General features: G+C 38.9%; 2 protein-coding genes and 2 non-coding genes across 9 annotated transcripts in view; all 4 read left to right on the top strand.

Moving 5' to 3' along the window:
* The window catches only part of CCNB1IP1 (cyclin B1 interacting protein 1), a 34991-nt gene extending 18753 nt beyond the window's left edge, over positions 1-16238 (top strand). For 2 of the 5 annotated variants that reach the window (XM_017539578.2, XM_037742393.1), the window contains exons 3-7: positions 2124-2201; positions 3910-4018; positions 8853-9186; positions 11922-12255; positions 14741-15128. In XM_017539578.2, coding sequence (XP_017395067.1) covers positions 8890-9186; positions 11922-12255; positions 14741-14943 — 834 coding nt within the window. In that variant the 5' untranslated portion in view covers positions 2124-2201; positions 3910-4018; positions 8853-8889 and the 3' untranslated portion in view covers positions 14944-15128. Of the gene's footprint in view, positions 1-2123; positions 2202-3909; positions 4019-6901; positions 7123-8852; positions 9187-11921; positions 12256-14740 lie in introns of all 5 variants that reach the window. The other 3 variants (XM_017539580.2, XM_017539581.2, XM_037742392.1) reach the window with 3 other exon arrangements.
* Positions 2393-2469, top strand: LOC119472832. The gene has a single exon (XR_005202009.1). It is a non-coding gene; the product is annotated as a small nucleolar RNA SNORD126 (small nucleolar RNA).
* On the top strand, positions 5787-5934 carry LOC119472831. Its single transcript, XR_005202008.1, has one exon. It is a non-coding gene; the product is annotated as a small nucleolar RNA SNORA79 (small nucleolar RNA).
* Positions 16239-18483: 2245 nt separating the features above from the next.
* Positions 18484-23143, top strand: part of TTC5 (tetratricopeptide repeat domain 5) — an 18344-nt gene continuing 13684 nt past the window's right edge. The window contains exons 1-2 of one of the 2 annotated variants that reach the window (XM_017539575.2): positions 18484-18599; positions 22233-22365. In XM_017539575.2, the coding sequence (XP_017395064.1) occupies positions 18549-18599; positions 22233-22365 (184 nt within the window). In that variant the 5' untranslated portion in view covers positions 18484-18548. The remainder of the gene's footprint in view (positions 18600-22232; positions 22366-23143) is intronic. The other variant, XM_017539576.2, reaches the window with a different exon arrangement.

Genomic DNA, 23143 nt, shown 5'->3' with positions numbered 1-23143 from the left:
GCTGTAGTGCAATGGTGCAGTCTCGGCTCACTGTAACCCCTGCCTCTCCCGGGTTTAAGTGATTCTTCTGCCTCAGCCTCCCGAGTAGCTGGGTCTACAGGCCGCACCACCAGGCCGGGCTAATTTCTGTGTTTTTAGTAGAAATGTGGTTTCACAATGTTGGCTAGGATGGTCTTGATCTCTTGACCTCATGGTCTGCCCACCTAGGCCTCCCAAAGTGCTGGGATTACAGGCGTGAGCCACCACGCCCAGCTTGACAGATAGGATTTCTAAAGAATGATAGCCATTGTTTTCTTTCTGTCAGCTTATTTTAGACCCATCATTAAAGGCACTGATGTCCAATGGCGCCTTCTGTTAGGATGGAAATGTTCTACGTTTGTACTGCCAATATAGCTATTGAGTAATGAAATGAGATTAGGGTAATGGAGAAATTTAATTTTTAACTCTAAGTAGTACTTATTGGACATGCAAGTTTAAGGTCCACTCATGACCCACTTTTTTTGCTTCATGAAGCCTTCCTTGACCAATGCTACTTCTTAACCTTACTTGCTTTCTACTACTTTTTTGGTGGTATGTTAATTTCTGAGTCTTGTCTTTCTGGCTATATTGGATCTGAGGTTATGGAATTTTTTTTTTTTTTTTTTAAGACGGAGTTTCACCATGTTGGTCAGGCTGGTCTTGAACTCCCGACCTCAGGTGATCTGCCTGCTTTGGCCTCCAGAGTGCTTGGATTACAGGCGTGAACCACCATGCCCGGCTGAGGTTATGGATTTTTAAATCTCCGTGTTGCTGCATGAAAAAGAACATAATGATAAAAGTACAATTGTAGTATTTTTAGTTAACAAGTTTTAGATGATCATTACAAGTAATACAAAAAATTTTCTAGCTAGTAATTAGGTGAAGAGTAGGGAATAGTATGAAGGCTGGCTGCAAAGATAAACTGTGTAACTAGTATGTATTTGACCTGAAAGTTCAGATTACACTCAAACGCTGGAAGATGAAATTAAAGCCTAAAGGGCCGGGCGCGGTGGCTCAAGCCTGTAATCCCAGCACTTTGGGAGGCCAAGGCGGGTGGATCACGAGGTCAAGAGATTGAGACCATCCTGGTCAACATGGTGAAACCCCGTCTCTATTAAAAATACAAAAAATCAGCTGGGCATGGTGGTGCGTGCCTGTAATCCCAGCTATTCAGGAGGCTGGGGCAGGAGAATTGCCTGAACCCAGGAGGCGGAGGTTGCAGTGAGCCGAGATCGCACCATTGCACTCCAGCCTGGGTAACATGAGTGAAACTCCGTCTCAAAAAAAAAAAAAAAAAAAGAAATTAAAGCATCTTTCTTACATTGCAGGCTTGGGTTCCAAATGATATGAATTCGATTTTCTTGTATAAAAGGAAGATTTTCTTCAGATTATTTTGACAAAAGATTACAAAGAGTAAAGTTTAAATACAGTACAGCATTGGCTGAAATGAAATTGAAACATGCTTTGAAAAAACTATTTTGGGTGTTTCCTCATTTATCTGAATCTTACAAGTTCTGAATTCCCTCCTTTTGCATAACTGTTTTCTTTTTATTTATTTTTTAAAGATGGGGTTTCACCATGATGGCCAGGCTGGTCTTGAACTCTTGACTCAGGTGATCCACCCACCTCAGCCTCCCAAAGTGCTAGGATTATAGGCGTGAGCCACTGCACGCGGCCGCATAACTGTTTTCTTACTATGAGGCTGTTGACTTTTATAGCCTTTCAGATGTTGGTTAGACTATTGCGCAGTTTTATTCAAACTTGTAAATTTATACAAAATTAAGCTTGTGTAGAGGTCCTACTCTTTTTTTTTTGTTTGTTAATTTTTGTTTTGAGACAGGGTATTACTCTGTTACCTAGGCTGGAGTACAGTGTCATGATCATAGCTCACTGTAACCTTGAACTCCTGATCCTGCCCTATTTGATATTGAGCTTGGGCATTTGATGACATTCTCTAAATAGATGAGTCAATAATTTATATTACTGAATGGAGAGTCAAATAAAGTTACTCTAAATTTCTTGTGACTTGTTGTGTAGAACATGCTGGTGTAAGTTGTCATATAATCATAACGTTTGTGAATTAATTTATTTTTTTAATTTTCCAGAGATGATCTTAGGTAATTGATAGATCCCGTGGTTCAACTTGGTTTCTAGATAGAAGCTGGATTCATGTGATGCCAGATGTAAGTGTAAGAGCAAACTCTTCATTTTTTTACGTCGTTTGAATTTCTAATCACCTAGCAAGACTTGGGACTCAGTGTTATTAGTGGATGGAATTTGATAGTTGAAAAAAATCCCCAGTTCTAACCTTAAGAGGATTTTCCTGTTTGGGGATGAGGGGCCAGTGCTGGTTTGCCCTTCACCAGTCATTTACAGTTTGCCATGATGAAATGCATGTTAAGTCCGTGTTTCAGCTGATCAGTCTGATTAAACACATGCTCTGAGCAGACTAAAGCTAGGGGCAAACACCTGCAATTGAATTCTGCTTGTTGAAATTTTTACTGGGATTTAGTCTGTAATTCCACGTAATTCTTTTTGTTTTGTTTTGTTTTTTGTTTTTTGAGGTGGAATCTCGCTCTGTTGCCCAGGCTGGAGTGCAGTGGTGTGATCTCGGCTCACTGCAACCTTCAACCTGCTGGGTTCAAGCAATTCTTCTGCCTCAACCTCTCGAGTAGCTGGGACTACAGGCGTTTGCCACCATGCCTGGCTAATTTTTGTATTTTTAATAGACATGGGGCTTCATCATAGTGGCCAGGCTGGGTTCGAACTCCTGACCTGGTGATCCGCCTGCTTTGGCCTCCCAAAATTCTGGGATTACATGAGCCACCATGCTCAGCCAATCCCAGGTAGTTCTAAAATCATAATAAATTACCAATTTAAGACTAATATTTTGTTGTGCTTTGATCTTTTGTGATATCTCTATATCCCCAAAAAATCACTTTCGTGAGTTAGAACTAGAATCAGGAATCCTTAATCTAAAAGTTCAAACACTACAAAAAAAGCACTGGTAACTGGTATAATTCTATAACCAATTTAGCCTGGCAGTTTTCAACTAATCACTATTCTGTCAATCTATATACATAGATTAAGGGAAAAACAGAGTTGGTTCAATCAATTTTGTGAAGACTACAATGCAATACTATACAGTCACTTAAAAGTTATGATACAGGTTTATGTTTATTGAAATGGAATGATATTCATGACACATGAAAAACAGATTATAGAGCAATATGTTTCTGCTTAAATATTTTTATATGCATATGTTTGCTTAAGAAATCTAAAAGGATGGCCGGGCGCGGTGGCTCAAGCCTGTAATCCCAGCACTTTGGGAGGCCGAGGCGGGTGGATCATGAGGCCAACAGATCGAGACCATCCTGGTCAACATGGTGAAACCCCGTCTCTACTAAAAATACAAAAAATTAGCTGGGCATGGTGGCATGTGCCTGTAATCCCAGCTACTGAGGAGGTTGAAGCAGGAGAATTGCCTGAACCCAGGAGGCGGAGGTTACGGTGAGCCGAGATCGCGCCATTGCACTCCAGCCTGGGTAACAAGAGTGAAACTCTGTCTCAAAAAAAAANAAAAAAAAAAAAAAAAAAAAAGAAATCTAAAAGGATATATATGCTAAAATACTAGGGGTTATTTTCTCTAGAATTGGATTCTACAAGTAATCTTGTATTATAAACTTCTATTTTCTAATTTTATTGTATTCATGTATTGTATAATACATTAAAAGTAATTTTAAGTAACTTAGGACAAGCTTATATTCTTTACCTGTGCCTGCATTTTCAGCAGAGAATTAGATACAAGGGTGAAATACAGGAAATACAAACAACTCAAAGTTATATCAGAAGAACTTGAAATAATTTTTTAGCTTTTTTTGTTTTTTACAGAAGTAAAATTTCAAGAGACCAAAACCAGATCTGAGTCTCCCTGTTCCATTCTGGACCTCTTTGGTGCTGTAAATCCTGGATATACAGTAGATGATTACTGCATTTTATGGTAAGGCTTAGGTTGCGATTGAGAAGCTTTGACATACGTGAGTCTGAAAATTCAGGTTTATGATTTCACAGCTAGCTGCTAAGGTGTTATAAATTGCATTTTTTAAAAGTCAGTTGATCCCAGGCATGGTGGCTCATGCTGTAATCCTAGCACTTTGGGAGGCTGAGGCAGACAGATTATCTGAGCTCAGGAGTTCGAGATCAGACTGGCCAGCATGGTAAAACCCCATCTCTCCTAAAAAAAAAATACAAAAAGCCGGGCATGGTGTGGCATGCAACTTTTAGTCTCAGCTACTTGGGAGGCTGAGGCAAGAGAATCTCCTGAACCCAGGAGATGGAAGTTGCAGTGAGCAGAGATCACATACTGCACTCCAGCCTGGGTGACAAAGCAACATTCTGCCTCCAAAAAAAAAAAAAAGGTAAATTAAAGATGTTGAGAAGTAGCATTGTATAGTGGTTATGTATGGGTTCAAACCTATGCTCTGTCACTTTACCAGTTATGCAACATTGGCAAGTTTCTTAATATCTGTGTCTTAGTTTTATATTTTAGAAGATGGCAATAGCATTTGACTCAGGATGGTTATTTTGAAGATTAAATTAGTTAAGGTGTGGATAAAGCATATAGGTAAATGCTCAATTGGTGTTAACTGTTTTGTCATCAGAATCCATGTGTATATTTATTTTAGATACTGTATTACCTGGCAATTTCTGACATCTGCATAATAGATTGACAAATATTCTTTGTTTTGGCCTGGTGTGATGGGATTTTGGGAGGCTGAGGTGGGCAGATCCCCACCTGAAGTCAGGAATTAGCCTGGCTAACATGGTAAAACCCCATCTCTACCAAAAATACAAAAATTGGCTGGATGTGGTGGTGTGCCCCTGTAATCCCAGCTACTTGGGAGGTTGAGGCAGGAGAATCGCTGGAAGCCGGGAGGCAGAGGATGCAGTGAGCTGAGATCGCATCAGTCTGGGTGACTGTACTCCAGCCTGGGTGACAGAGCTAGACTTTGTCTCAAAAAAAAAAAAAAGAAAGAAAGAAAGAAAATTATTTGTTTTTATTGCTTATATATCTTTCTGCTAATTAGACTACCCCTCATTACCTTCACCCCTGGCCCTCAAAACTTAATTAAGTTTTAGAGTTAGTCATAGGCACTGTAGTGTGTATCTTTATATAATTGTTAGAATAACATTTTCTTTAGTTGATTAATCTTGGTTTTGGTACTAACTTGTTATCTAGTTTGTGATTTTCCCTTGCTGGATCAGTCGATCCTTAATGATTCTTTCTAGTTCTTACTTAGATGTAATGATTTCTATCTTATAAGAGTCCTTTGATGTCTTCATTATTAGTTAAAAAAATTTTTTTTTTTTTTAATATAGAGACTGAGTTTTGCCATGTTGATCAGGCTGGTCTTGAACTCCTGACCTCATCTGCCCACTTCAGCCTCCCAAAGTGCTGGGATTACAGGTGTGAGCCACTGTGCCCGGCCTGGTTTTTTGTTTTTTTTTTTTTTTTGAGACAGGGACTCACTCCATTGCTCAGGCTGGAGTGCAGTGTCATAATCAAGGCTCACTGCAGCCCCAGCTTCCCAGGCTCAGATAATTCTCTCACCTAAGGCTCCCCAGTAGATGGGACCACAGCCTACTATGCCTGGCTAATTTTTTGTATTTTTTGTAGAGATGGGGTTTTGCCATGTTGCCCAGGTTGGGATGTCTTTATTTTGTATAAACTTGTCTTGTCTTAAGTTAATGTGGTTGGAGGTAAACTTTGATGGCTGTTCCTCTCACTGCTTGGAGCCTTAGGCAGTGGGATTTTGATCCATCATATATAAAAAATGTCTTATCTTCACTCAGGGCACCATGTGGATGGGCTGGCTGTCCGTTAGTGCCTTCTGAATTTTGCGGAGTCAAACAATTACTAAACAGGTGGTGATTCTAGATTAAGAAAATGTACCTGTGATTAAAAAACTAAAAGAAGCAGCCTAGTTTCAGAACACGAGCGTATAGTAATTAGATAGCTCTCATCTAGCACTACTAAAGAAAGCTGTGGTCAGTTGATTCTGGGAGTTACTGAAACATTATACTCTAAAGTCATTCATGGTTAAATTTTAAATGGTTTACTCAGTTTTCTAGAGCGGTTGTTCACACACATGTCCGGGCAGTTTTAAAAATACACTTTTTGGCAGGGTGCGGTGGCTCACACCTGTAATCTCAGCACTTTAGGAGGCCAAGGTGGGCGAATCATCTGAAGACACGAGTTTGCCACCAGCTTGGCTAACATGGTAAAACCCTGTCTCTATTAAAAATACAAAAATTAGCCGGGCATGGTGGTGCGTACCTGTAGTCCCAGCTACTCAGGAAGCTGAGGCAAGAGAATCTTTTGAAACTGGGAAGGGGAGGAGGTTGCAGTGAGCCACTGCACTCCAGCCTGGGTGACAAAGTGAGATACTCCATCTCAAAAAAATAAATAAAATAAAAAATTTAAATATATATATGTATATATACACATACTTTTCTTTGCAGTATGAAGGTAGATAATTCTTCAAGTTAAAGATGGACTTTTCTCACCAGAAATGGCTTTATAGAATCAATTTGCAAAAATGTAAGAGGTGGCAAAGGAAAGAATAAAATGATATTTTCATTTTCTTCTGTCATTCTTAGATCCTTTGGTAGATTGTAAGCTCCATGAAATCAGGATACCTTCATTTCCCTAAGGCCTATCCCAGAAGAGATACCAAAAAAATATTTGCTTATATACTAACTTAGTCTCTGGGTGTTATCTTCTAAACGAATTCTTGGGATGTGTACTGAAGGAGACACGTACAGAACGTTCACTATGGTATTGTTTTTATTATTTATTTATTTATTAATTATTGCATTTTAGGTTTTGGGATACATGGAGGTGCCAGATGTTCAATTAGAGCTGTCACACCGTTTCTGGGAACTTGTGATTTTTAGAAAGCCCGAGCGGTCCTCCGCAACTCCCCACAGCCTGGCAGGTCCCAGGATGCTTCGGGGCAACCCCGCGCTTGCGTGCTCTGGCGTAGTTCCCTGACGCCCTCCAGTGCAGAGAATCCTGGAATCTTCGCTTGTGGCGCTGCGGAGGTAATGGAGTTTTTCCGCGGTTTTTCTTTCAGTCTCAGATTAAGTATCGTTTGTTATTATTATGGTTATTTTCTCTATTAAGCACAGAAAGCTGGCTGAAAATTTCAGAGTGTAATTTCTGTGGGTCTGTTTCTCTAAAACTTGCCCTCACGCATCTCGTACAGCCATTAGATTGGCACTTACTCCCGAATCTGGTGGAAGATTCGGAATTAGCTGCACCTCTCCTGCCTGAGAGAGGGCTTAGCTTCAAAGCTTCCCAGCTCCTGTGCTTCCTCTGTGCCCACTACCCGCCGGACGTAAAACAGGCTTCTTAACTGTGGCTGCCAGGTGACATATCTGAGGAAACTCACTCAGCTGGGCTATTGGGATAAAGGTGTCCGGGTGTTCCTGTTGACCCAGAGGACCCAAAGTGCCTTTTTTTTTTTTTTTTTTTTTTGAGACAGAGCCCCAGGCTGGAGTGCAGTGGCACGATCTTGGCTCACTGCAGCCGCTGACTCCCGGGTTCAAGCGATTCTCCTGCCTCGGCCTCCCTACTAGTTGAGATTCCAGGAGCCCACCACCACCCTGGCTAATTTTTGTTATTTGTAATAGAGATGGGGTTTCACCTTGCTGGCCATTCTGGTCACGAACTCTGGTGATCCGCCCACCCAAGCCTCTCAAAGTGCTGGTATTACAAGCGTGAACCACCACGCCTGGCCCAAAGCAACATTCTTGACAGAATTTATCAGTTGATAAATGTGAACGTTTACTCTTGGTGTATAATCGATGTGTCACTCATTTTATGGCTTATTTTGGCATGTCCAGAATATTGTTGCACTTAAAAAAATGTTTTTAATAGAAGCATAGCATTGAAGAGTGCAGTATTTATATTAATAGGTGAATTTTTTTTTTTTTTTTTAAGACAGTCTCTGTCGCCCAGGCTGGAGTGCAATGGCACGATCTTGGCTCACCACAACCCTTGCCTCCTGGGTTCAAGCGATTCTCCTGCCTCAGCCTCCAGAGTAGCGACTATAGGCTCACGCCACCACACCTGGGCTATTTTTTTTTTTTTTTTTTTAGACATTCTTGCTCGGTGGCCCAGCCTGGAGTGTAGTAGTGCGATCTTGGCTCACTGCAACCCTCACCTCCCGGGTTCCAGAGATTCTCCTGCCTCAGCCTCGTTAGTAGCTGGGACTACAGGCATGCACCACTATGCAAGGCTAATTTTTTTGTATTTTTTTAGTAGAGATGGGGTTTCACCATGATGGTTGGACTGGTCTCAAACTCCTGATGTCAAAATGATCCACCCGCCTCGGCCCCCCAAAGTGCTGGGATTACAGGTGTGAGCCACCGCACCTGGCAATTTTTGTATTTTTAATAGAAACTGGGTTTCACCATGTTGGCCAGGCTGGACCTAAAGGGACCTGCCTGTCTCAGCCTCCCAGAGTGCTGGGATTACAGGTGTGAGCCACTGGGCCTGACCCACATATATATTATTTTTGACTTTGGTAAGATTTGTAACCACCTGTGTCTTTATCCTTAAAATATTTTTAGAAAACAGGACAAATGAGAAGCACAATTAATATTGTTGAGTAACAAATCAATGTATCAATTATAATAAATAAAATGAATATAATAAAATGTGTACTGTTTTATCATAATAAAAGCATACATGTTATATTTATTTTTTACTTGTTATTTATTTTCATTGCAATTTAACTTACTCAGCCTTTTTATTTACCACTTATTAGGACTCTCTTTAGCTTCTGGAGACCTCACTATCCTATTATGTCTTTGTGTGAAGATATGCTGCTTTGTAATTATCGAAAGTGTCGCATCAAACTCTCTGGCTATGCATGGGTCACTGCCTGTTCTCACATCTTCTGTGATCAGCATGGCAGTGGTGAGTTTAGTCGCTCACCAGCTATCTGTCCTGCCTGCAACAGTACCCTTTCTGGAAAGCTAGATATTGTCCGCACAGAACTCAGTCCGTCAGAGGAATATAAAGCTATGGTATTGGCAGGACTGCGACCAGAGATCGTGTTGGACATTAGCTCCCGAGCACTGGCCTTCTGGACATACCAGGTTAGTGCTTAGTCTAGTTTCTCTTGAGAGTATAATTTAAGGCATTCGTGGGAGTTTCTAGTGTCTTTTCTTGATTATTTTATATTTATTTTTTATGAGTATATGGGAAACTCTCTTAAAGCAATAATGTTTATTGTTGAGAATCAAAAGGAAGAAAATTAAAGCACTCATAATTCCATCACTTGGAGATAACTGTTGTTGATATTGCACACACATACACACACACTTATACACTCTCACACTCTTCTATACAAAAGTAAGATCATACCATACATACTGTTTCATTGTTAGAGTTAACAATATAATATATCTGGTATGAATTTTTCCTTTTTTTTTTTGAGATGGGATTTTCTTGTGTTGCCCAGTCTAGCCTCTAACTCCTGGATTTAAGCCATTCTCCCACCTCAGCCTCTTGAGTAACCTGTGCCCCACTTGGTATGAATATTTTATTAAATATTTTTCAGTTAACTATTCTGTAATCATGTTTTAATGGTTATATTGTATCATAGTTTATTTCTAAGTTATTAAAATGCTATGAGCATTCATCAAATACACATCCTTAACTTTTTCCCTTTATGATTTCTACTTTTGGCATTTCCTTAGAAAGACCTCCTTGTGGATAACTTTAAGCATGTCCTCGAATATATTGTTATATTTTACATATATACTTACACTTTTTTTTGAGACAGAGTCTTTCTCTCGCACAAGCTGGAGTGCAGTGGCACGATCCCGGCTCACTGCAACTTCCGCCTCCTGGGTTCAGGCAATTCTCCTGCCTCAGCCTCCTGAGTAGGTGGGATTACAGGCAGGTGCCATCATGCCCAGCTAATTTTTGTATTTTTAGTAGAGACGAGTTTTCACCATATTGGTCAGGCTAGTCTCAAACTCCTGACCTCCTCGTGATCTGTGTACCTCAGCCTCCCAAAGTGCTGGGATTACAGGTGTGAACCACTGTGCCCGGCCACATATAAAGTTATACTTCTTAAGGATGTTTGTCATCTGTCAGGTAACTTTTTATGATATATTTCTGGGTAAGTTATTTCTCTTACATGCTCCTGTATTTTTCAACTCCTTTGGTTAAATACCAAATAGTGTGTTTGCTGGCTTATAAGGTAAGAGTATGTTTACTTTTGTAAGCAACTGCCAAATTGTCTTCCAAAATGGCTGTACCAATTTACATTGCCAGCAGCAATGAGTGAGAATTCCACGTCCTTGCCAGAATTTGGTATTGTGCATGTTCTGGATCTTGGCCATTTTAATAGGTGTATAGTGGTATGTCTTTTTAGTTTGCATTTCTCTGATGACATGTGATGTAGCTCATCTTTTGATATGCTTTTTTGCCATTTGTGTGTGTATGTATATATATACACATAAAAATACACACACACACACGCACACACACGCACACACATATTTTTTTGTTGTTGTTTGTTTGAGATGAAGTTTCATTCTTGTTGCCCAGGCTGGAGTGCAACAGCGCGAACTCTACTCACTGCAACCTACACTGCCCGGGTTCAAGTGATTCTTCTGCCTCAGCCTCCCGAGTAGCTGGGATTAAAGTCACGCACCACTATGCCCGGCTAATTTTGTATTTTTAGGGGAGATGGGATTTCACCACGTTGGTCAGGCTGGTCTTGCGCTCCTGACCTCAGGTGATCTGCCTGCCTTGACCTTCCAAATTGCCGGGATTACAAGTGTGAGCCACCGTGCTCAGCCATTTGTGTATGTTTTTTTGGTGAGGTGTATGTGAAGTTTTTGGTCTATTTTTAAATTGTTTTCTTATCATTGAGTTTTAAGTGTTCTTTGTATATTTTGGGTAACAGTCCTTTATCAGATCTATCTTCTGCAAATATACTCTCCTGATCTGTAGCTTGTCTTTTCATTCTCTCACAGGGCCTTTCACAGAGCAGAGATTTTTATCTTTAATGAAATCCTGCTTATCAATTTTCTCTTTGATGGTTTATACCTTTGGTGTATTTTAAAAGTCGTTGCCAAATCCAAGGTCACCTGGATTTTCCCCTATTATTAGTTTCTGGGAGTTTCATAGTTTTGCATTTTATATTTAAGTCTGTGAACTATTTTTAGTTTATTTTTGTGAAAAGTGTAAGGTCTGTCTAGATTCATTGGGTCCTCAGTTTTTTTGCTGGTTATTGGCCAGAAGCTGTTCTTAGTTACTTGCCTCTTGAACCTTCCTGCCATAGCTGCTTTCTTCCTCAAAGCCAGCAAGGGAGTGTGTCTCCTAGTAAGACCTTATGGTCTTAGGTTGTAAACCCATGAAGTGACAATCTGTTACATTGTTTGTAGTATTCTAGTCACAGGTCCTGCCCACATGCAAGGGGACAGGGAGTTACACAAGGGTGTACGTACCAGGAGACAATAATAATTGTTTTAGAGTCTGTTCTTCATGGTCTTGAAAAATGGGATCATATTTCTTAAAAATCTTTGAAAAACATGTCATGTATTAAGACAAAAACTCAGTTCTTTTGGTGGTATAATGTTAGTGGTTTGAGAGTATTCTTCCAGACGTTTTTTCTATGCGTTTAGTAACATAACTTACTGTTTTCTATAATTACCTCATTATATATAATGATTGCTTCTTTAAGTGGGTTCTAAATGTTAAAATAACATCCCCGTATAAGCATCTTTATATTTCCTTTCGTGTTTGTTTGTGTAATATTTTATAGTATATAACTTGGAACCCAATACCTTAAAAATCCTTTCTTTTTTGGAACCAGGTACATCAGGAACGTCTCTATCAAGAATACAATTTCAGCAAGGCTGAGGGCCATCTGAAACAGATGGAGAAGATATATACTCAGCAAATACAAAGCAAGGATGTAGAATTGACCTCTATGAAAGGGGAGGTCACCTCCATGAAGAAAGTGCTAGAAGAATACAAAAAAAAGTTCAGTGACATCTCTGAGAAGCTTATGGAGCGCAATCGTCAGTATCAAAAGCTCCAAGGCCTCTATGATAGCCTTAGGCTACGAAACATCACTATTGCTAACCATGAAGGCACCCTTGAACCATCCATGATTGCACAGTCTGGTGTTTTTGGCTTCCCATTAGGTAAGAAAGGACATGTGATATCTAGTATCTATTCTTTAAATCAATGATTTTTTATACTGTTCTGCCCACTTCCAAGCTAAACTCCACCTCAAAAAAAAGAAAAAAAGAGTATAGGCTCTGAAAATAGGGTAGGGATATTGACCAAATTACTTAACTTTCTGTGCCTTCTCATCTGTATGAAAGAGGGAGACTAATACTTACCTCATAAAGTTTTGTAAATTGTATGAATTTATATAAAACACACCCTAGCACTTAGGAATCAGTAATGGCAGCTAATATTACTACAACTATGTGGCCTTTAATTTAATGTAGGAATTTTTGCAAGCTTTCATTTTGCAGAGATTAACTCTGCTCAAATTAAAGCTTTAATTTAAATGTAAGAAAATACAGTAGATAAAAGTGATGATGTACAGGTTGAAACATGGGTGAAGAATTCATAACCTACCACAACTCAAGACTCTTATAGTCTCCACTGAATGCTATAGGACAGTACAACATAATATTACTTCTCAGGGCCCATGTACACTCTTTCATTCCCTAAGCTTGTTTCCCAAAATTTGATTATGGCAAATGGCATGAAATGAAATAGCATACTTATTTGAACTGTTGCATTAATCTGACTTTCTGCCTCTAATTTCTTTTACTTCCTTTTTTTTTTTTTTTTTTGAGACGAAGTTTCCCTCTTGTTGCCCAGGCTGGAGTGCAATGGCATGATCTCGGCTCACCGCAACCTCCACCTCCTGGGTTCAAGCGATTCTCCTGCCTCAGCCTCCCGAGTAGCTGGGATTATAGACACATGCTACCACGCCCGGCTAATTTTGTATTCTTAGTAGAGACGGGATTTTTCCGTGTTGGTCAGGCTGGTCTTGAATTCGTGACATTAGGTGATCCGCCCACCTTGGCCTCCCAAAGTGCTGAGATTGCAGGCATGAGCCACCATGCCTGGCCCAGAGCCTATACTCTTAACCATTTGCTATGCTGTGAGAAGACCATGTTTCAAATTTTTTCACCTGCCAATACCGATTGTACAGTTCTTAAGTTATTGTCAGTTTGGTTGTTTTGTTCTTTTGTTTATTGATTTTTTCCATTTATCAAATATTTAGCAAATATGTTTCATGCACCAGGTTGTTAGGTATGATCGTAACCAATGAGGATATAAAGATTATCCAAATAGGATTTCTTCTTTCTGGAAGTTCACAATCTAGCATGATGCCACCATCTCTTTTCTGCTTATTAGGTGCCTTGCAGATGGAATAAATCTCATTTCTTCCTGAGTTCTGTTCTTTTTTTTTTTTTTTCCTGAGGTCTGTTCTTTGCAACAGAATCTGATAGATTTTTGCAATGCTATTAATGGAAATTGTTTTTGGCATACAAAAAAGTAAAGCTTCTTGTGCTGGATTTTCCTAATACTCATTTTTGGATATTTACTATAGCCTGAGGAAAAAGGTTTAGTAGGGGAGGAGATGATGTTTTAGAAAAGGTATGAGGTGGTCAGGTATGGCCTAGCACTTGGGAGATTGGGGTTGGAGAATCACTTAAGCCCAGGAGTTCAAGACCGGCCTGGGAAATATAGTGAGACGCTGTCTCTTAAAAAGAGGGAACAGATATGAGATAATGAGCAGTATCAGATAAAAGAAAAAACCTAAGTTTCTGCTTAACTTTCAGTTACTTATATAATGTAATTTAGTCAGAGTGTTACTGTAAGTGGGCATTATAGATATACTTATTTTTTTTCCTGCCACTGTCCACATTTGTCTTTTTTTTTTTTTTATAGTCAACAGTTCTTTCCCATTCCTCTTTTTGTACACACTTAATCTTTTTATCTCCTGCTACCACTGTTAGCTTGAAGGATATATAGTCAGCATTTTCCTTTAGTTGCTTGATCCTTTAACACCTGTAAAAGCCAAGGAAGGGTTCAGTAGAAGTAGTTAAATGTTCATTTAATCAGATCTATAATCTGCTTTGTCTTAAGCCTGTGCTAATTGGTATTGGATCATGGTATATGCTAGTATTTCATAGTTATATTTTTTCTAGAATGTTTATTGCAATGTTTTTTTTTAAAAAATATTAAGTAACCTGGGGCAAAAGATTTTATATGTCTGTTTTTTTCTAAGACAAATATTGGAGAAAAAAATGTATATTCATACATATTTGATGATTCCTGTGAAGTAAATTATATAGATGACAAATGAATAAAATTATGATACTGTAAATTCTAGCTGTATTAGAAGCACGTTTAATTGTGTCAAATTACTTTTAATTGATAGATCATGCTACCATTAGAAATTGAGTCACAGTATATGCTATAGTCAGAAGATAGAGTAGGGAATATTACTGTCTTTTTCTTATCCAATATTAGGTCTGTATTTTATCCATCTCGTAGGCATTGAGCTCTTAAAATTTTTATTGAATACCTTTTGTCATTTTGTTCCTGAAGATCTATGAGGAAATAGATGCTTATGTTTTTCCCCTTTGTTCCCCCTAGGTAACAACTCCAAGTTTCCTTTGGATAGATCACCTGTTCGAAATCGGGGAGATGGAGATGGAGATTTTCAGTTCAGACCATTTTTTGTAGGTTCTCCCACAGCACCTGAACCCAGCAACAGCTTTTTTAGTTTTGCCTCTCCAAGTCGTGAATTAGAGCACCAGCAAGTTTCTAGCAGGGCCTTCAAAGTAAAAAGAATTTGATCCAGTTATGGTTTCACACACCTGTGACCCCAGCTGCTTACGGGGCTGAGGCTGGGAGGATCACTTGAGCCCAGGAGTCTAAGGCTATAGTGATCTAAGATCATGCCACTGCACTCCAGCTTAAGCAACAGAATGAGACCCTATTTCTAAAAAAAAAAAAGTTAAAGGTAATTTAGCCAACTTTACAGAATGTTTCTATGTTCACCTTCAGTGATTTCATTTAGCAAATCCTTTTTCTAGATAGGACTCCCGAAGCCTCCCTGTGCTTTTAAGTCTCTGAAGTTGTCTTCACATTATCAACATAACCAACTCATCAGTGGGGAGTGGTTTAGAGTCTGGTTTCTTTGTTTCTATTATTTAAAGCATGAGCATTTTATTAATCTCAATTCCATTGTGAACTGCTGAATTTTCATCCCTAGTGAGAAGGTTACAATAGCATTTGTTTCAATGGATAACTGTTTCTTTATGGGCTGTTTCTGATTGAGCTGTGTTGTTTATGCCTTAAGTACCTGTGTTATATGCTACATGTCACTTTGAATTCTGGTGTTTATACATGTCTATATATGTAAGCATATTAATTTCCAGTGTTATTTTGCTGTATTTGCCAGTATGTTTGTATGAAAATTTTGGTCTTGGAAAATGGTGGGTGCTATGTGGCTTGTTATTTGTGTATGTGTATTTATTTGTTTATATTTATGTATTTACCTTTATATTAACTTGTTTGGAGGTATGCTTATGTCAGTGTATGAGAGTACAATTTGATACATGTATGTTCAGTCCCCATTTGTATTTAAGAATAACTCACATTGCTAAAGTTATTTTTTAAAGTTGATTTTTTTGGCGTTTATGGTTGGCCCTCTGTCCACATGTTCTGCATCTGCAAATTTAGACAACCATCTATCAAAAATATTCAAGAAAAAAAAATAATTAACATAAAAAATACAAATTAAAAACCAATACTGTAAAAGAACTATTTGATAGCATTTACATAGTAGGTATTATCAATAATTTAGAGGTGATTTAAAGTATTTGGGAGAGTCTGTAGGTTATATGCAAATACGATGCCATTTTATAAAAGCGACATGAGCGTCCAAGGATTTTGGTATCCATGAGGGTTCCTGGAAGCAGTCCCCCAGAGATACCAAAGGACGCTATTTTAAAATAAAGCTACTTCTTTCTTTACCTTTTTGTCAACTGTTGCCTTGGGTTTACTTATTTAGGAATGCACTTCTGCCGAAAGTTTACCAACGTGTTACTGCTCTCAAGAGACTGTATTAAAATAATTTAAAAGATTATTTCTTGTTTCCTTTATTAAGTAGTGAGCATTTCTGACTATTATTATGGAAATTATGTTGATGCATTTGTTTAAAATGTAGAGCCATAATAAAATTTGCAGGACATTCTCAGTAACTTGTTTTTTGCTTTCTCATCCCTTTATTCCATTCTTCTCATCCTTCAGGTAACCATGTTTATTAGATCTTGATTTAGGCTTCCAGTGTTTTTTTGTTTTTTTAAATTATACTTTAAGTTCTGGGGTACATATGCAGAATGTGCAGGATTGTTACATAGTTATACACATGCCATGGCCATTTGCTGCATCCATCACCCCGTCATCTACATTAGGTATTTCTCCTAATGCTATCTCACCTCTACCCTCCCACCCACCAACAGACCCCAGTGTATAATGTTCCCCTCCCTGTGTCCATGTGTTCTCATTGTTCAACTCCCACTTATGAGTGAAAACGTGGTGTTTGGTTTTCTGTTCTTGTGTTTGCTGGGACATTCTCAGTAACTTTATGTCCTGTTACAGGAAAGACTTAAAAACATACTGGCTGGGGAGAGAGAACATCTGGGCTCTGGTTATGGTTTTTTCTACTGAGTTTAAACTTTCTTGGACTTTGTATCTGTAAAATGAAGGATTGAATTAAGTTATCCTATGGCCTTTTCTAACTCTTAAATTTTATGATTGATTCTTACTGGTTTAGGATGTGTTAACAATGGAATTACCCTAAATGCCAAATCCCATTGTTTTTTAGTAATAAAAATTATACTGAAATCATTTCAAGATATTTTAATTTAGTCATTGTAGAAAGGCAATTAAATATCCCTGTTTTACATAATTGAAAAGTAGTTTCCTTCACTGGGAATATAGAGTATAAAATCTCCTAAAAATTATTCATAGTGTGCACCAAAGTTATTTGTTACTGCTTTTTTTGTGACAGTCTTGCGTCACCCAGGCTGGAGTGCAGTGGCGCACCTTGACTCACTGCAACCTCTGCCTCCTTTCTGGGTTCGAGTGGTTCTCCTGCCTTGGCCTCCTAAGTAGTTGGGATTACAGGTGCATGCCACCACACCTGGATAATTTTTGTATATATAGTAGAGATGGAATTTCACCACATTGACCAGGTTGGTCTTGAACTCCTGACTTCAAGTGGTCTGCCCACCTTGGCCTCCCAAAGTGCTGGGATTACAGGCATGAGCCACTGGGCCCAGCTTAGTGTGCACCAAAGTTAAATTGTCTGAGAAAGAGGATGAAAAATTTCAAATTGTAAGTTTTAAAACATCCCTCATTTTACAGCTAATGACATAGATTTCATAGGTTACAATACAAACTATGTTGGAAAATGATTTGAGGAAAAGATTTTATGTGCATTCATGATTTCTGCCTTGAAAGTTTTGCTTCTTTGTTAGGTTCACAGAATCAGCTTGAAGCTGTAATTAAAACTAAAAAAGTAAAGTGAAACTGTCAGGAATATTACATGACACTTTAAAAGATATATTCACAAGGGACAAACTTGAAAGTTACAAAAAAGCCATAGAGTGAAAAGTCTACCGCAGTCTCTAGTCACTCATTTTTGCTCCAGCCACTCCTCTTTGTAAACAATAGTGTTGCCAGTGTCTTGTGTCTCTTTCCAGAGACTGTGTAAAAGCAAATAATTTATTTAAAAATTGTTTATATTTGAATAGGTGATGCATATAGATGGCAAGAAAATTCAAAAGGGCAGGCAGTAAAAATTTTCTTTGCCTACCTACAGCTCCGCTGTTTCTGTTTCCCTCTGTAGAGACAGTCATCATTTCTTATGTATACTTCTGGATGTTGTCTAACAATATGGAGGCATTATTAGTGTACAAATGATGGTTTTATGAGCAATCCCAAGTGTAGTATTTATTAGGATAGTGCATTAAAATGATAAAGTTAATCATACATAGGAAATTATTGCAAAGTTTGGGAAAGATTCAATAAAGTAGCCATTGTACATGGCTTTCAAAATTTCAAACACAGGTGTGCACTTCTTAACCTCTCTTCTTTATGGAGTATTATAATCTTGGTATAAGTAAGTAGGAAAATATGAAACAAGAATATAGTAATTAAGTTGAGAACATTTTGTTTCCAGGATCTGGGAAAGAAACAAGCTTATGAACTCAAAAGTGATTGTAGGGCATCTCTGTGCTCTACGACATGGGTTAAGTTGGTTTCAAGCAGAGCCCTTCAGGTGCAGATAAGCCTCCAGAGCGTCAGATGTCGCTGTGGTCCCGCGGTGGGAGAGGGCGTGCGTCTCTGTGGTTATAAAGTTGGGGGCGGAGAAGCGTAGAGTGGCTGGGAGATGATGGCTGATGAAGAAGAAGAAGTCAAGCCGATCTTGCAGAAATTGCAGGTGAGGCCGTAGATTAAAATCTGTGTGTGCTTTTGTTATTCCAAAAGAAGCAGGGAGTCCAGTTTACGTAGTGTCCGCGAATTCCCTGGCACATAGGCGAAGCTGCATGCGTCTGTGCGGTTACTATAACAACCCTCCAAGGTGCAGCCTCAGCCAGCCAGGGAGCCTCCTAGTGTGCTGGGACCTCCTACTGCCGACCTGACTGCGGTTAATTTCAGTCCTGTGTGAAAGAGGACTTGTTGCTCCTAACTATTCGTGTGTATTTTTAGAGAGGACGTTGTTTTCTTGATTCATCCATAGCGAATAGCATATACATGTGTATGGCAGATCTGCATGAACTATTATCACATGTTGTTTTGATCCCTACAAAAGCCTTTTAACACCTTTCCGCTTTGAATTTGGCAACAATCACACTAATAACCTGCACCGCAAGTATCCCGGTTGCTCTTCTTAGGACTTCAGTTTTGATTTTCAACATGTGTAATCCCACTTTGGGGTCTGATGCAGAGGTTGCCAGATTCCATGTAGTCCACAGGTGACTGTGCTTCTGAGTAAGACTAGTCTTTTGGACTCGGTAGCGAGGCGCTAACTAGTTGCTTGGCTCTTTGCCTTTAAGGACCCAAGATTTTCCTTAAACCTCAGGAACTCAGTTCTTCGTTCTAAGACAGCCTGTGATTTAAATATTAGAACTATGACAGGCTTGTAACTTGCCCAAGCGCAAAAATTTAAATATTGATGAAATTTGTTTCTTGAGTATATTAAAATACTAACACTTTTTAGAGTGTTCCAACTGATTTGGATTAACTTCGTTTTTTCCCCTAATTGTGACTGGCTGAAATCAGAGATTCTCAATTCTGGTTCTATATTATAAACATTATTTGTGTATATATGTTTGTATCTGTACAGAAAATAGTCTGAAAAGGTATACAAATCAGTGGTTATCACTGAGGTTGTTTGGGGGAGTTTTTTACTTTCAGTTTTTTATATGTATCTATTTGAATTTTAACAACTTACATGTATTGATTTTGCCATAAGAATATAAGTTTCTACAAATGTTTGGTCCAGGGGAAAACAAAACCAAACAACAAAACCAAACAATTTCTTGAATATTTGCTTTAACAACTAAAACCAATCAATAAGCCCCTCTCTAAAACCCTTAATTTGCAGCCATGTTGATTGCAGGACAAAAAGAAACTGGTTGTTATTTTTTATGAGAATTGCCTTTTCCTAGGTTCATTTGTGGTAAATGTCCTAAGCAGCTTTGGAAAGGATACTTAGGTTATCTTGGTGTGGGGTAGGTGCAGGAATAGAATGAGGAGAGAAGAGGAAAAGGATTAGATAGTGGTGTTCCTGTTCATGGAAATGATGGTAAGCTTTTATTTTATTGTTATAGACATTTTGGTGTAAAAGGAATGTATAAAAAGATATTTCTCAAAGTGTCTTTTACAGACAGTTTTCATTACAATCATCTGGGGTGCCTGTTAAAAATGCAGAATTTTGAGTTCTGCTAAACTGTTAAAATCAGAGTCTCTGCAGGCTGAGTCCTGGATGTAATACAATAAAGTGTGAAAAGCATTACTGCAGAGAGTGCTAGTCTGTTCTCTTCATTCTGGGTAGGATTTTAAATTAAATATAGCACATATATATTTGTTAGAACAGGGATAATTAGCTAATTCAATCAAGTATATTGAATGAGAGTCTAGCATGTCCCAAGCCCTGTTCTGGTGCTCAAGCGTAGCTCGAAACAAAACAGATTAAAGGTCTTTCCATCATGGAGCTTACATTTCAGTGGTGGAGGCAGACAATAGACAATGATAGGGCACATGATTTTAAATGGTAAGTATGAAGAAAAACGAGTATGATTTAACAGTAGAGGAGAGAAGAAAGGGATTCATTTAGGTTGAGTAATTAGGAAAAACCTTTCTGAGAGTTGATATTTGAGCTAAGATGTAAATGTTGATGAGGAATAAGTCATGCAGAGATCTGGAGAAAGTGTCCAGGCATAAGGAAAAGCATGCGTGAAGGCTCCCAGGTGGGCTGAGCTTGATGGGTTTGAGAAACTGCATGAAGGCCACTGTGGCTTGAGTATTGTAGGAGAGAGAGTGATGAGAAGTGAAGTTAGTGTCAGGATGGGTGGTGGTAGGTCAGCTCATATAGTCTTCTAGGCCATGATAAAGATTTGGATTTTATTCTGTCTGTGATGGGAAACTATCTGAAGGTTTGTGATATGATGTACATTTTTTTATGTGAGGAGTGAGGAGAATGGGAGAGTGCAGAAACAAGGTGACTGGTTAAGAAGCTCTTGCAGTCCAGGCAAGTAATGAAGCTGATGTAATCCAGAAATGGTCATAGTGAGATAGAGACAGGTGGATGAATTCAGGATGTGTCACGAAGATAGTTGATTAGACTCGATGGGAATTGATTATATATTTCGGCTGCTATCTAGTTTCAGGAAAGAATAGGGTGAGTATCTCTTATCTGAAATGCCTAGGACTAGAGGTTTTTTGGATTTTGGATTTCTAAAAATTTTGGAATATCTGCATGTACATAATGAGATAACTCAGGAATGGGACCTGAGTTATGAAATATGAAACTTGGTGGCTAATGCCTGTAGTACCAGCACTTTGGGAGCCTGAGGTGGGAGGATTTGCTTGAAATCAGGAGTTTGAGACCAGCCTGGACAACCTGACAAGACCCTGTCTTTTAAGAAAGGAAAAAAAAATTGTTTCATTTAGACTTTATACAAATAGGCTGAAGGTAATCTGACACAGTTTTTAAAATAATTTTGTGCCTGAAACAAAGTTTTGACTGTGTTTTGACTGTCAGGTGTGGAATTTTCTACTTGTGGTGTCATGTCAGCATCTAAAAAGTTTCGGATTTTGAAGGATTTCAGATTTTTGGATTAAGGATGCTTGGCCTGCAGTGCAGAAGCTTTGCCTGGTATGACAGGAAGACTCGGAGGCATTTAGGAGGAAAGAGAATATTTACTTGTAAAAAATCCAAGACAGCCAGAAGATGACAAAAAAATCAAACTAAACAAAACCACAATAAGCATTTCAAAGAACAAAATGCTGCAAAAATACCAAAATCACCAAGTTCAAATGGGTATGTTTGTGATGTAAAACAATGACTCTCTGTTTATCGTATTCACAAAGGTTGTGTTGTATTTTCAGATATCAGCGTATTAAAAATCAGGGATAAAATGGTTTTAGTTAAGAAGTCCAACTTCAGGCATACATTTCAAAGTGTTATTCTTTAAGGACCAGAACCATATAGAATGATCTTATTAATTTTTGGCTTATCTTAAGTTGCCTGTTTCCCTTCTCATGACTGTGGTATGTGAAGTGCTTAGTCATATTAGGAGCCCTGCTGGGGCAGGGAGAGAAAACGGTCATCATAGCACAGACACTGGCATGGGACAAGATGGGACCATGAGAGCTGGCCTGGAGTACTGGCTGCTTTTCCTCATGATTTGTGGCGTTTTGGTAAACCTGTCTACCTGCCTATTGTGCCATTCCTAGGTGAGATAAGAGAATTGATATTTCTAGACCAAGAGCTGGTATGGCTAGCCAATTTCAAGTTTCCCTGTCCAGTGCTCTCTCCACTTAATGGTTCCATTGTCATACTTTTTAGGAGCTAGTGGATCAGCTCTATTCATTTCGAGACTGCTATTTTGAGACACATAGTGTTGAGGAGGCTGGAAGGAAGCAACAGGATGTGCGAAAGGAGATGGAAAAGACCCTACAGCAGATGGAAGAAGTAGCGGGTATGAGCCCTAGAGATTGTATAAGCCCCCATCCATCACTGAAATGTGATCAACCTGTACTCCCTCTTTGTAGACTCTTTGGTATGCTGCCTGTTACTGCTTTAGGGTAGTACTATGTAATATTACTTCTCAGGGCCCCTGTGCAACCTTTCATTCCCTAAGCTACTTTTCCTAAAATTTGATTATAGCAAATATCATGAAATGAAAGAGCATACTTATTTGAACTATTGCAGTAATCTGACTTTCTGCCTCTAATTTCATTCTCTCTCTCTTTTTTTTTTTTTTTTTTTTTGAGACGGAGTTTCACTCTTGTTGCCCATGTTGGAGTGCATGGCTCACCGCAACCTCTGCCTCCTGGGTTCAAGTGATTCTTCTGCCTCAGCCTCCCGAATAGCTGGGATTACAGGCATGCACCACCACGCCCGGCTAATTTTGTATTTTCAGTAGAGATGAGGTTTCTCCTTGTTGGTCAGGCTGGTCTCAAACTCCCTACCTCAGGTGATCTGCCTGCCTCAGCTTCCCAAAGTGCTGGGATTACAGGCGTGAGCCACCACACCTGGCCTCTTTTACTTTCAAATCCACTTGTATAATGACCATGGCCATGGTTATCTTTCTAAATCATTACTTCATGCATTTAACCTTATCCTCCTATCTGCCTTTTTGCTCTGGTATCTTTAAAGATTCATACTATTGACTAGCTGAAGTCCAACCCCCTTAACCTGGCATTTAAGTGTCCATTGTTTTACTCTGTTTTCTTTTTTTTTTTTTTTTTTTTTTT

Source organism: Cebus imitator, unplaced genomic scaffold (genome assembly GCF_001604975.1).
Source record: "Cebus imitator isolate Cc_AM_T3 unplaced genomic scaffold, Cebus_imitator-1.0 Scaffold119, whole genome shotgun sequence".
NCBI classification, from domain to species: Eukaryota; Metazoa; Chordata; class Mammalia; order Primates; family Cebidae; genus Cebus; species Cebus imitator.
This window is presented reverse-complemented; position numbering and strand designations above follow the sequence as displayed.